The following is a 15,275-nucleotide window of genomic DNA, read 5'->3' as shown; positions in this document are numbered from 1 at the left end:
ATCTTAAGAGTTATTTTCACACTGCTCAAACCAATTCTCAAAGACAGGACTTGAATGTATAATAATAATAATAATAATAATAATAATTCCTATAATGGTAGTCACAAATAGCATGTAATGGTATTTGTATATTACACAGTGTGCTAGTTTTTATTCTGTATTTCACATTCCAGAGCTAAACTTTGAAGTCCCAACTGTTTGGTAATTCAATACACCCCAGAAAGAAGCACATATTTAATGTCAATTTACTAAAGAGGAGGTTAGAAATGTGTTTTGAAAATTACTTTTTTTTTCCAGAAATGCTCATAAAAAATCTCTGAAAGACACCAGAGTGTTATTTCATACTGTATCAGAACTGACAGAAACATTCAGAATTTATTTTACCAGTCTGACATATTTATCATTACATTAATATCAAAACTGTATTAAAAAGTGAATTTCAGTACATGCAATGAGAAATTGGCTACACTACAAAAGCACTGATAATAGTGTTATCTCTTCTGTTCCAGCAAATATAACCTCAAAGAGGAAGCTTCCCTCTATTGACAATTCAAAGCCTTCTTGAGTATTCACATTATGACTCTGACACTTGCATGACTGATAAGAGACAAAGTCAGAAAAAGTTTGAAGGTCATTCTTTTGTCTCCCTTGAAACTGGTATTTTTAATACCATCTAGCAAGCCTTTTCTGGGAAACTCTTTCTTTGGAAATGCACTCTTTTTGGGTGGATATTAAAATGCAACTACTGCATGATGGAAAGTATTCTACTCACTTTTTTTTTTTTTTAACTTGCTATATTAAAACAAAAACTTCAGGAATAATAGAACTGACCTTTAAAATTAAAAGAAGCAGCACTGTGATTAGGAAATACACCTTTACATACAAAATATTTGCTAGTTCTGTTAAAAGATTAAGCTTTTAAAACTGATTATGTCTAGGATCTATACAGCAGCTTGAATATGTAGTTTCATTCCAATTTCCAAAGAGTTTTTGAGAATTATAAAAATATTAAAGGACTGCAAATTGTGTTGGAAAGTCAGAGGAAAAAGGATAAAAAATATTTCTATGCTGTGACCTGTTAAATACAGAAAAACTGTATTCATAGCATGTGTAAAAAGCAGATTATCCTCATAGTATTAAAAATGAATATATGACAAAGGGGCCAGGGCTCAACCACTGTAATACTTCAATAAATGACAGATAATCCACAATGAAATGTTTTCACATACAAAGGATGCAAAAAAAGCGTAATTTTTTTAAATTATTATAATGCATAAATAGCATTTAAGTTAGTTTTACGGTTTCCCAATTGAGAAATTAAATTTGAGAATTAAACAAAAATTCTATCAAACTTGTCTCTAAAAGACCTAAAGTAAGTCAAGATGTTATCATTGTAAGATATCAAGATGCATTAAACTGAAATACTGATTAAAATTATTGTAAATTTGAGTTAGCTATTAAATACACACAGACACCCTCCCAGTTCCCCACCACATTATTTAGACTCTCTCCTCAACACCAAAATTACTTTACAAATTTGGAAAAAGGAAGGTTACACCCTTTGGTAATTTCCTCATTTCCAGCATTAAGAATATATTAAATGGCAGTACTGGACAAGACCAGACAGTATTGATTAAGTCATTATAACACTGATTGAAGTGTTCTGTCTATAAACAAGTAAAAAATCAATAATAGATGTACTCTGAAATATTTTTTTTTACTCTGGTATTTAGCCACATAGAAAACAATGGAAAAATTCCTACTTTTATACATGTAAGAGGAATCACTCTGGTTAATATGAAGTATGGAATAGTTTTTTTTTTTCTTTGAAACGTTTTTTAGAATACTGACTGTAAAGAAAATCATAAACCAAATTCTTCTTTCCTTCCATTTACCCATATTAGGAGTGTGAGAAACTGGTAAATGCAGACAATTTCCATCTTTTAAATGGTAGTGCTATTTTTATTTCATGTAGAGCATTTTGCCATGCTAAGTGACCCCAGGACCTGTAAACACAAAGGAGATTATTTCATGCTTTTGTTTACTGCTCAAAAGCTAGACTTGCAAGTCTGTCAGTTAAGAACTCTTTTAAATTTGCACTGTACCTGAAGTTAAAGCATCACAGCCTTTAACAGCTTTGGTTTAAATATTAATGATAGACTTCTAAGGGGAACAGTTAAAAATGCCTCCTTTTTGCAGTACAAACATATACAAAAGAACTACAGTGTATTTCAAATAAATATGAAAGTTTGATTTTGTGAGTACTGAATACTTAGAGTAGATAATGCACATAAAATCTGCTCCTCAACCCACTTCTGTACATAATATTAGCTTGACATAAGATGCCTTTAAAATCTTTGAAGAGCAGATCAATGTTATGCACAAGCAAACTCTCCTAAGATGGGCGATAACTCTGCAATGTCTTTTTGAATGACAGAAGTGTTTGTCTAAACGGTAGTGTGAAACAAAAATAATTCCTTGTTGTAAAGCTTGTGCAAAGCCTACTCCTTTTGTGAACTTGTTTCTCAACAGCGTGGACATAGAAAAAAGTTTGAATGCTGACCAGAAATTAGGGGAGAAGTTAAATTATGTCCTCCTCATACTCCAAGAATAAGGACAAAGCAGTTTGAAAACATTAATTCCCTTACAAACATTTTGATGACTTTTTCGAGAAACGCTGCTTGCCACTTACATAGCAAGACAACTGACTTAGCAATGTCTGCTTCTAAATGTAAGCATTTATAATGTACAAGCCATGTAAGCCATTCTTGAGCAAGATCTAACGAACTCTAGTGGAGCAAGAGTTAATTGGAATATAAACCAAACTTTTCACCCAATAGTTTGGAATAGAATCCCAATAGTTTACTTTGAACGTGTCCTTTGGACATAACAGAAGAGCAGAAAACTTTAATATTACTAACATATGCTGTACAGTATTTCTGAGAGCGTGAGCTTTATAGACTCTGCAAAACAGTTTTCAGATTTCCATGATATTTTACAGTGATTTACCTGGTGCCAGAAGACAAAAGCATACATGTATACAAATAAATTTATTTATAATCACAATCATTACAATAAACAGAAGCACAACACCAACCAATGAACATTAGATAAAGAAATTATTAATCTGAGAAATGCAAAAAAGTCAGGGAAGAAGGTTCTTAATTTACTGAAAGATTCTCATTGTTTGTTCTAAAGCTAGAAAATAATTTCTTTCTGCTATTGAAGCATTGCTGTGCCAAAAGAAAAATGAATACACACATGTTTCTCCTTGATTTTCACAGTTGCTTTGAATAGGTATACTGTTATAAAAGTCACGAACACCACCAACTCCTCCTCTGCTCCAAGCAACTACAAAAACAGTTGAACCCAACAGTCAACTCTGGCCTTTACCAGAGCACATATTTTCACATTCTGTTCAGATGTACAACCCTGCCAAGTTCCAGCTTATTCTATTTTAGTTTTAGTATAGGAATAGATTTTGCCTATCTGAGCACACCCGCTGAAGTCAGAACTGATTCCTCAGCTACCAGGGTTCAGACTCTGTTTAATCTTAATGCAGTTTTGATGCTAGGAATGGGGGGAAAAGAAAGGAAACTACCAAGAACAGGACTTTTAAGTCTCAAACCCAATGGAACAACTAACAGTAGTTGCAACATCATTAACCTTGAGAATATTTATAATGCTTCAAAAGAATATGTAAAGAAAATAATGAAAGCAGATATGTGTATCTACTCCTGACTATAACATATAACACAAGATTTGTGTGGCAACATCTATAAATAAAAATATTTTAAAAGTCCTACGACTGATTCAAAGAACAGAAAAACGAAAAATATATAAACTGACGCTTAATACCCAGAAACTCAGAAAAATTTGATATCTAATAGGTGAGGTATATGGTACCACCCCACTTGCCTTTGAAGGCTCAGAAGAACAGACTGCATATACAGTAAAACCTTTTAGTTTTTTACCTTTTAATTTAGTCCTTATGTCTTCTTCTACTGTATCTTCCTTCAGGAACAGTCAGTTAACATGAAAGGTTAGCCAAAGAAAGGAATTAATGCTGGCACCAAGCTAGATAAAAAAAAATGTCAGAATAATTTTTGTTTCCATGAAAACATCAAAAAGCATTTTATATTTAATAAAATACTAGTGGAAAATAATTATTGCCTTGCAAAAAAAAAACCCAAAAAACCAAACAAAAATCCATAAACCCAACCAAAAGTTCCTTATGTTCAACTAAAAAAAAAAAAAAAAAAAAAAAAAAAAAAAAAAAAGAGTAATGACAAAAAAGAGGTAACTTTCTGAACCAGAGATCCAGAGATTATGGGTGAGTTAGTCCATGAAGGACAATCTCAAGTATGTTGCTTCATTTACGTTAACACACTCAAATGCATGTGTTCCTTCTCCTGAGACAGTTCACAGGCATAGAGAAGTGAATCTGTTACATTGAAATGACAGCATTAGAGGTGACTAGCAAAACTACATGGAAAGACAAGAGCTCAACAACATAAAACCACACCAGCTCTAGAAGGCTCTGCAGGATAGAAAATATTTTGATACTTTCCTAGTAGTTTGCCAGACAATTGCCAACTACCGAAATTTTACTTCAGGAAAAAGAACATCTGCACCCTTGTACTATAGACTATGTTTTTACAGGGAATAGCTAAGATTCACAAAATAATCCATCAAAAAGAGTGAAAGATGGTGTTGCACAATATGGGACAATATGCTCCTTTCCTCTCCTCTGCTTTCTCCAGTCTCCAAGTTGTAGGATTTTAGAAGAAAATAATTGTTTAGTAAGTACAAGAAGAACATCTACGTGGCTCTATTGAGAGAGCAAAATCTACACAAAGAAAAATGTCAGACTTCTCCAGGCATAATATTTTCTTGTTTTCAGTGTGGACGTTGTAGTGATATCGTAGTGTCACTTAAGCAAAACTATGCCGTCAGAAGCTCTGAAAAGCTGTACCACTGAGCTAAGTCCATATTTTATTAAAGTCAATGTTAAATTATAATTAAAAACTCAGCTAAATCAGCTTTAATGAAGAGAAGGACAAAATTTACCTTGACTGTTCCTGAGGGAAATTAAAAATAAAAGATTAAAACAAATTAAAAGATAAAATTAAAAGAATTCTGTGAATGGTTAAACACTGGAACTGGCTGGGAAATCTCTAACCATGGAGACATTCAAAATTCTCTTAGACAAAGCCCTGAGCAACCTTTGAGCAAGCAGCTGGACTATGCAATCTTCAAGGTTACATTCCAGGTAGAATTATTTTAACAGATAAGGTTCTTACCATATACATCTCCACAACAAGTAAAGTCCAGGAAGACAAAAAACTAGGCTTCTCCCTGGCATTTAAGCTGGCTTTACAAAAATTACTCTTGTTCTATTAGTAGCAGAAGAACATTAAGCAGTTATTCCTATGTGCCAATTCTGGTTTTCTGCCCTAAAGGATATTTTACTGCATTGCATTATTGTTCTATCTTCAGATACCTCAAAAATGCATGTATTTGAGGCCTCACTGATTTCAGAAATAAGAGCTGTTCTGCAGAAAATAGGTCTTCCAAATGAAAGTAAATGGCTTCTAGGAGTACATTTACGCTCAGCAAAAGGAAGGCAAGGAGTGGGGGCAAGGAATGTTTAGTGTAGTAGTTGAAATTAGTCAATTAAAATTTCTGTTGTTACAAGGAACAATTAAAATCTGGTAGGCTTATTTAATTATTTTATTTCATGGAATGTTATCATGATAGAGTACTTATTGCATGATTACTTGTCTGAAAACAGAGTTTACTTCATGAGAGCATGTTCTGTTTTTACTCAGACAAAATAACAGCAATAGAATGACACTATGTGAACTTCTACAGCATGTACGTGTCCAGAATTCACCATTTAAGAACAGAGGTTCTAATTCCTCATCTCAGCAACATTTCTGTCCTGACTATCTTCCTACCTCTTCTTCCCACAATAAAAAAAGAGTACCAAATATTGTGTAAGGTTTCCCTTTTCTAATGCCAGGGTAGAAACACAGGTTATGCAGAATGCCAGATACAATCACCCTTTAAATCTCAAAAAGCTTATGCTGCCGATAGGTAACTTTTTTTACTTAATAATGACAGAAATTTATTTAAAAGCTTTAGAAACCCTTTACTTCTTGTAGCTTCTGAACAGACTCACTGCCTTGAAAACAGCAGGAAAGCTACTTCATTAAAAACACTCATAGGTAATGCACTACTCATTTCAATCCAGCATGCCATTATAAATAGTTGGCTATTCCAGTAAAATATTAAGATGTATTTTCAACAGTACTATGGCTGTGATTAGTGACAACAGATGCACCAAAACATTGCTGTGGTAAAAGTCAGGCCAATCTGGATACCTTATGTTAGGTACCAAAAACAAGATGAACATAATAACATATCACACAGTAAAGTGACTTTTGTATGTATTGCACTGCTACCATCAATATGGCTACTTTCAGAAATGTCAGGCATTACAAAGACAATCTTGGCAAACTGTACTTCAAGCATGTTTCCAATTTCCTTTGTCCAAGGCCAAAGGACAATGAATTTACTGTGACTCACTGAGCTTGAAAGGGTGAGTTGTTCTTTAAGAATGTTTCAAGAAATAATTCCATACATTTTAATTAGATTTCTATCAGAAACCACAGAAGAATTAAGCTTGATAAGTGACATTTTATCCTGCTTAGCAGTAGAGGAGTAGTGCAAATTACGAATCCCAATATTCTTAGCATAAATTTTTCAGAGTACCTTTGTTTTTGTATTGACAAATGAAAGAAATTATACCAGCACTCAAATATATTTTTCATTTAACTTCAGAAACATACAGATGACTACATAACTGTATCAGCAAGAAAAGTGAGTAAAGATCAGTGGTTATAACACTACAAATGGTAAGTAGGGAAAAAACCATGATGAATAAGCTCTACAGTTAAACAAATATTTATATTTAATGTGATATTAAAAGGTGTTCTATCTAAAACATCTTTTAATATACAAACTGCTTCCTAAGGACACAATTTGTGTTATAATTAAGGAATTTTAACAATCTTTTAAATATAAGACAATAAAAAAAATGCAATTAACATAGTGGCAAATAATACTATTGTCCATTTCTCAAAACATCAATTTATGCATGAAAACCACCTAATATCTGATAATAAACCACTGTACTTTCCTCTTCACAGAAAAACTTTTCTAACTTCTAATACTTTCTTTTAAGAGAAGGAAAGAAAATTATGAGCTTTGTAAACCCTGAGCTTTGTAAAGCATTTTAGATGAAGCTTGTCCTTTTCCCTGTTCTCATTTAGAGCAAACTTCCAACCATATTAAAGAAGCAATCTTGAGCATACTGCACAACAAAAACTGTAGAAATTGTATGCATAATAATAATATGCAGCTAACTCACAGACAGATACACATAAATGCTCTCTTAGCCACTGCTATTTGTCTAAATGCTGATGAAAATCTAGTGCAAATTCGTTGCTATTAGGTCAATTAAATAGCAGCAGAACTACCTCTACAGAAGTCTCAAACCCATGTAATTGCTTTCTCCATTTCTACTTCTCTCACCACCAGCACTACACAGATCAAGCTCTGAATAAAAATCAGAAGTCTTACAAGACTTTATACACAGACACCAACAGAATGTTTAATTGTCACTCAGTCCCAGCAAAATCCAGGTTCAGATTTTAGCGTAACACAGTCAGTAAGGGCCCAATCCCATCAAAATTATTTGGCAAAAGATGGAGAAATAAAACCGAAATAAAGTACATGCCAAGATGAAAGACTAGTACAGTTTCATAAACCTAAACTAGAACTGAAATAGCAAACAATGTTACTGTGTTACTGCTTTCTACATAAAAATTGATGCTGTTCCATGAGGACCCCAAACCTGAAATTAGTTGATAGCAGTAGGAAATAAAGGAACTACGTATAACAAGCGCAATAAGAGAAACCATCTTTATAGAATAGACCACATAGAAATATAAAAATATGGTTTCAAAACTTCAAAGAGTACAACCATGTAGTTAAAGTGGCTCAGGTAATCATAAATGGTATGAAAAGGTCAAAAATTTTAAGAACTGGTGATGTTACGTGCACAAGATACGGGCAAGAGTAAGTAGTGTTATCTAAGCAAAGGAAACAGATGTCCTTTCATCTTTTGAAAAACCCCCAGGAATATAAGAACAAATTAAGTGTCACCTAAAATTACAGCAAGAACAAAGCATATAATAGGAGGTATTTGAGGCAAAGAACAGTTTATGAAGACGGAGTATTACCATTTTCAAGGTCTGCTGGCATATCAGGCTAGCATAGAACTGAACCATTAACTTCTGTGAAATAAGGAAAACTTAAGCATCTATAATTTTGAAACTAATAATGAAACTATTCAGCTTGGTGAGCTATTCTATGCATCCTCTTGAAACCAGAAATTTCCGTGGTAAGACTGTCAAAAAAGTTCCATAGTATTATATACAAGTAACTGTTACAAAAAATTGCCATGCAAATTTGGAAAGCTAGACATCGGAAAGCAAGTGATGAGTTAAATTTCATCCAGATGTAAAGACAGCAGTTGCTGACAATTCACAAAGTGTTACAGTGAATTATCACGGTTGAATAAATCTCACAGAAGGTTAGAGAAGCACATTTATTGCTTCAAATTCACAGAAACTTATATAAGTGTTAGAAAAATGAAACAAGAGAATCTACAAGTATTATTTCAAGGGGAAAAAACCCAAACCACAATGAAAAATAGATAAAGATTTATAACCTACTTATTAAGCTTCTAACACTTCAAAAATTAGAGCTTTAAGTGACAAATATACTGGTCAGTAATAGCTTAATTAAAGTAGGATCTTGGTAATCCTGCATTTATTCTTCTTTTAATTATTAGAATCTAAATGGTTTTACTTACTGTCACATACAAAGCTCCAAAGAGGTCAGACACATATGAACAAGGAGAGACAGGTGAATCACAGGCACATATAACTTACCTGAAGTCATAAAATGCAACAAAGCCAGAAAGGAATGTATGCTGACCAGTACAATAGACTAGTATCTAGAATTTAAAACCATCTTTACCATTATTTCTATTATTTAGTTGTGTGTACTAACATTCCCAAAGTAGTAGCACTACAGACATGCAGGATATGAGTTCACACTATGAAAACACAGACAAGCCAGCACAAACTCAAGAATATTTCAAAATTATTAAATATAGGGTACACTTCAAAAACAGGGCTTTAAGACAGGCAATGTGTGTAAAATTGGATAAGGTAAAAACTAATTTGTTACAGACAGTGCTTTTCATATACAATATTTCTTCTTTCTGTCACTCCATAGAAAAGTGTCATAAATTTAATACTGCAAGGCAGTAATGAAAAATTCCAAATTTTCATAAACAGCATTTTATTGAGGTTATTTATGTATCATCAAATCTATTTCTGAATAATAAAGTTCACATATGAAATCCTGTCATATTATGACATCAATATTCTGCTTCATTCCTGATAAAACACAGATCAGTAATTAATTTCAAACTATCATTTTTTGCTACTCCAATGAAGATATAACATAAAGAGAGCTTAAAATAAGTATTTTTTTAAGATGTAATATTTTCCTTTAATTAGTGATGAACAAAACTGAAAAGAGCTCAATAGGCTGTGAGTTATTTAAAAAAAAAGCTTCCTGGTCATTGCAAATTTTGTAGATTCCATCTCAAGAAATTGCTTTAAAAGTGGTAAATAATGAGGAGTGATTAGGAACTAGCCAAGGTCAAGGAAAAGAGAGTTTATTCTTCTGAGATCTGATGAATATTTGCTAAATTGTAAGCAGGAAAAAGCAAACGAGGTAATCCCTTTAAAGGCAGCAGGAGCAGGATATAGAAGTAATTTTGGCAATAGTCAATGGTAACTACTTAGTAAAGCTGATAAAGAGTTTAAATTGAAGGAGCACAGAGATATAGCAAAAAAGCATTCTGTGAAGTTTAGTGCAAGAGTTACAGACATGATAGAAAATGGTACAAAACACATGAACATACTTGGCAGCTCTTCTTCTAACTAAAATGACTGAGAGAGCAAGGTAAGAGGTTACACACCTCAAAGGGTTGTGTAAAAAAAGGTTTGTCTAGTCTAAAAGGATGAAACAAAACATTTGTTTTCGACTGTGTGAGGAAGCACATCCCTACAAAAAGAACAGTATCCACATTTACCTTTGGGCAGCAGGAATTGTGTGGTACGGAACAATCAGTAACACATTCCCTACAGCTAGGAGCTGCAGAGAGAAAAGTTTGAACAAAATCATCCATTTCATTGCTCAAATCAGAGATGGTAAAGACCTTCTAAAGACCTGAAATTCCAAAACATACTCTGTTTGCAACTAGATTTAAGACTCTGAGAGACTTTCATACAGACCTATGGAACTGCAATTATTTGCAATTGTAGGCTCACTGTAGCAAGTGACTGTCTACATATCATTCCCCCTCAAAATAAAATTAAAATAACCAACTCACCACTTGTCCATTCTGAGGATTTTTATGTGCATATGGTGGTCCACGGATGTGATTCCACATCTGACCAGATGTCATAGCAAATACAACACACTAGAAAGAAATAGGAAAACAATCATTTAACATTAATTTACTGTGAGAGACTGAACAAGAAACCATTCTGCTGGTTATTCTTGCTTTAGATATGCTTTTTTTTTTTCACTAACCAGACACAATATCTACCTCTATTTGAATTTTAGGATAGTATCTTCAGATGCATTGCTTTCACAAAATTTTTATTGACTTTTACCATTCTGAAAATGAGTTAGCTCAAGCCAGATTTTCCAAATCTCACTTGAAATAATCCTAAATTTATGCACCACATTGACACATCTGCATGACAACAAGTATTTGCAGCAATCAAAGACGTTCATTGCAAATGTTCTGGAAACAAGTACCCAAGATTTATACAACCTTCCATGAAAATACTTCTGTCTCTAAATCCTATACAAATATTTAGCTTACTTTTGTGTTCATGTGTCTGAATATATATATAAAGTAATAGAAAAAAATATAGGTATTAAAACATTCTGTGCTATTTTATGAAATTCTCATGGTGTGTCCTACATGACTGTGATTCATTTTAGCTATGACAAAAAAGAGTGATTGATTTGTCGGAAAGGTTGAAAATTCCCTAGAGAAAAAAATATGAAGTTAAGTTAGGGATGTGTGACAACTGTAAAAACAGACCTTAATTCTTGTAGATCATATTGTAGAACATACATGACAAACACCAGTCATACAAGAGTCATTATGACTATTCTAACAAGGAAAATACAGTATTTTTGATTACCAAGGGAGAGGAATAGGAAACATATAATCTAAATATGTCTTTTATCAGTACAGATAATCCCTACAAAAGCTACATTTTAAGTACAGTTACGTACATACTTATTTTTACTGTACCTCAATATTCACAGTAGCATCATAAAGTCACAGAAATATAGGAAGATGGATCATGAATGTAAAAATTCATACCATTGTGACTAACTAAACTGAGGTTTACTAAAACTCTTTAGAATGTTTTCTTTAAAGAACATTTAGTAACATATTCGTGAAGCAAATATAAGCTAGTGTAGCTCTGTATTCCTGTAAATGCAGCACTGCCACCTCTAGAAACATGAATAAGGCCTTACTACTGAATCTTGTCAACCTTTATTAAATCTGTCCTGGCTTTTCTGGCTTTGTGGTTTGTTCTCATTAGGGTTTTTTTTGGTTTTTTTTTTTTTTTTTTTTTTTTTTTTTGTTGGTTGGTTGGTTGGGGGTTTTTTTGCTGTTGCTGTTTGGCAGGATTTTTTTTTTTTTTTTTTTTTAATTTTCTTTTTTTTTGGAGGGGGGGTGGGGTGTTGGGGGTTATGTTACCTATTTAGCCAAAACAGCAATTTTTCCAAAGACCAGGTTTACATTACATTTACCTAGCTTACATTACATTGGCATATTATTTTTTTTCCCCTATTCTGTTTAGGATGAAATACATAGGACCAACATGTTGCTGTAGTACAGTCCTGATGAGAAGACAGCAGAGAGAGCCAAAGTGTAAACATAGGCTACAATGTGTCAGTATGGAATGACAAGAAAAAATGCACAGGATTACACTGGAAATCCCAAGCCTATAAATATTAGAATAGTGAATAAAGAAAGACAGACATGGCAGCTTGTTGAAAACAGTTTTAGCTAACAAAGAAAACAAAGGACAAGCATCCAACATATTTAAGACCACCTTGATTTACCCTGTAAATTCTTATGTAAAATTTAGTTGCAGATTGGTGAAGCAGCACAAACCATGAAAGAGCCCCAAGTGGACCCTAAACCAAGGAGGAAAAAAGCAGCATCATACTTCTCCCAGCAAAGACCATGGAATGCTGACAACTCACCATACCACGACAAAGCAAATGAATGATCTCCAGATCCAGAGAGAAGAGTAACCATGAGAGAAAGTCTAAGATATCAAGAAGTACATGCAAAACAATTTAATTGTGGTGTTATTATTAAGATTTCTCTTGTAATAGAAAGAAAAGACACGTTTTCAAATACAGTGTAATTACACTTTCTTGTAGTGTTATGATTTTAATTAAAATAAGAACAGGTTCTTAATTTTAATATGAAATGTGTTTCATTTTGCTTTTAACAGGATTTGTAATGTAACACCATAATAATTAATGTGGCAGATGAAGTCATACTGGTAGTGATTGCTAGCAAATGGACTGTGTTTTAATTAATAATATGCAACAAAATGAAGAGTATACAGTGACACTGTGAGAAGAGTAACAGTTATTTCTACACTTTTCACATTGTTTTAGCAGAGAAACTTATACTGCAATTTTGGTGACGAATCATATAGTAGATAGCTTATGTGAAAGCACAAAAATGTAGAAATTGAAAACATGGGTAACAAAAGTGAGGTGAAAGATATTTAGAAAGGCAAAAAATTAGCTGAAAAGTCAAACATTGAAAGATAAAATGCACAGAGCACACAAACTGTGCCTCTCTGAAAGTGTGTTTTCCATGAGAAGTAATTATTCTCACTTTTAACTCACTGTTTGTAATTTATATTCTTTAGGGCCAATCTGCCTAAATATGGAAAGATCAAAAAGACTATGCTATTTTATATATAGTCATATGTTTCATAAATGATACATCTCCCAAATTTCTGAAGATCTTTAATGCTTTAAATACCACACCCTGAGACAACATAGTATCTAACAAAAAAGTAACTAGGAGACACAAAAGTGGGGAGAAGAAAAGCAAGGACTCAACAATATGGTTATTTAACCTGAAAGCATCTTTCATATTCTTTCAGTTCAGACTGTTAGTGACCAAAAAAACTAATTTGGTCTACCACACCCTGGATCTGCCATGATTTCCTTCCATCATGTTCCACCTTTTTATGGTGTTTTTCAAAATTACTTTTTCAGCAGGCAAAATACATTTTCTGGGTTCTCCCTTGTCCTTTTCCAATCTTCATCTATTTTAAGTATCCTAAGAACAGTGTATTTTCATCATATTCCTTATGCAAGAATTTAGTATACTACATATAGTGCTTTACATTAAAGCTCATTTTGCTGTGCTCTATATTCTCCAATTACAACCATCTGTGTGAAAAAACAACACTGGAAACTACAGGCTACTACTGTTTGTAAAATACACACCACTATTTGTAGAACAGATGCATGCATCTATAATTCACGCTGATACACAATGCTTAACATTACAAATGGCATACTTTCCATAGGTTTCCGTACTTTGGGATCCAAAAGTTTTCAAACTAACCATTACTGTGAGTTGATTTTTCCCAGTTAGTAATTTTGCCAAATTAATTCCCACAAATGATCAACCTGTTAATGAGTTCATATTTACTCTCATAGGCAGAGAAATAGCACCTTTCTGCAGTTTTCTTGGATCTTGTCAAAGGACGAAAAGGAGTAAAGGAGAAGATTCAAATTCAGCACTCCTGATGACAATGCCACTTTTCCACAGCATAGTCTGTATTTCAGCAGTTCTACAGAAAGAAATACTACAGACACACCTTTCATCCATCTGCTCCTTTCTTTCTCCTTTGCAGACTCCAAGAACAGCACTAACTGCTGCATGCCACTTGATTTATCAATGGAGCTCAGGGTTTTTTTCAGGGTTCAAGCTATTTTAAGAGATTACAGATTTCGGTATTTGGGTTTAATACATCCCCTTCTCAAAGGCCTAAGTTTTGTTTAACACTGTCTACTAGTTCATTAAACTAAACTGCTAGAGACTTAAAAAGTCACTTAGTATACATTTTGAAGAGAAGCATCCTATATTCCTATACCTTCCTATAAAAAGGCGGTCATTACGTTTCTTTGCAAGTTTAGACCCAAGAACATGGAAAACACTTTGTAATGTAAGAAAAATAATAAAATTTTAATTCATTTACGAATATAGCTGAATTCCAGCATAGGTTCAATAAACAGTGGACACATGACAGCTAGTTCTACACTTTATTTCTATATTGTTCTGTATATGTAAATTCTAACAATTTCAGAATTATTGTTTTAAAGAAATGTAATCCTTTCTTATCCAGTTTAGCCCTTGCTTTTGCACTCAATGAAGGCTCTCATGATACAAGATCTGTACTCCATTTCTAAATCCATCAGTATCGGACTCTCCAGTAAGAGATACACATTTAAAGATACAAAAATCCATTCTCTTTGTTTCTGTGTTGTACTCTGTCTTTTAATTCTGTATCTCTAAAACCTCTAACCATAGGAAGAAAAGGAAATTAACAATCAAAATTCATTGATGTTCTTTTGAGATGCCTATCTAGTCACACAGAGAAACCTTCATTTTTCTGTATATCTTTGAATAAAGCACATTAAATTTCCAGAAAGGGGTGAAGAAGTCATTAGTAGCCATATGACACTCTCATTTCCAGAAAGGGGTGAAGAAGTCATTAGTAGCCATATGACACTCTAAGCTCCTTTGGACCAAAACCTACTGGTGAATGTACTATATGGTGTAAGTACTAGGGAGTGTATCTGCACAATATACACTTCTCACACCCATTAACTGTTATGAGAACAGTAAACACATTCTTTGTCTCTTCATTCAAGTGACTTGTTGTATTTTGCCCAATAGAGTTAAGGCAGCTGCCTTCTAATCTCAGCACAGATTTTGTCTTCCCTGATTCCACAGGTATATAGGCAAATCTGAAATACACACATAAAAT

At 33.3% G+C, this 15,275-nt stretch overlaps 1 protein-coding gene across 3 annotated transcripts in view; it reads right to left on the bottom strand.

Moving 5' to 3' along the window:
- The window catches only part of TUSC3 (tumor suppressor candidate 3), a 105,205-nt gene that overhangs the window by 41,722 nt on the left and 48,208 nt on the right, over positions 1–15,275 (bottom strand). For all 3 annotated transcript variants that reach the window (XM_083861250.1, XM_083861249.1, XM_083861251.1), the window contains one exon: positions 10,541–10,630. In XM_083861250.1, the coding sequence (XP_083717376.1) occupies positions 10,541–10,630 (90 nt within the window). The remainder of the gene's footprint in view (positions 1–10,540; positions 10,631–15,275) is intronic.

Source organism: Zosterops lateralis (genome assembly GCF_965231275.1).
Source record: "Zosterops lateralis genome assembly, chromosome: 5".
Classification (NCBI taxonomy): domain Eukaryota; kingdom Metazoa; phylum Chordata; class Aves; order Passeriformes; family Zosteropidae; genus Zosterops; species Zosterops lateralis.
Note: the sequence above shows the minus strand (reverse complement) of the source record. Positions and strands in the feature narration are given on the sequence as shown.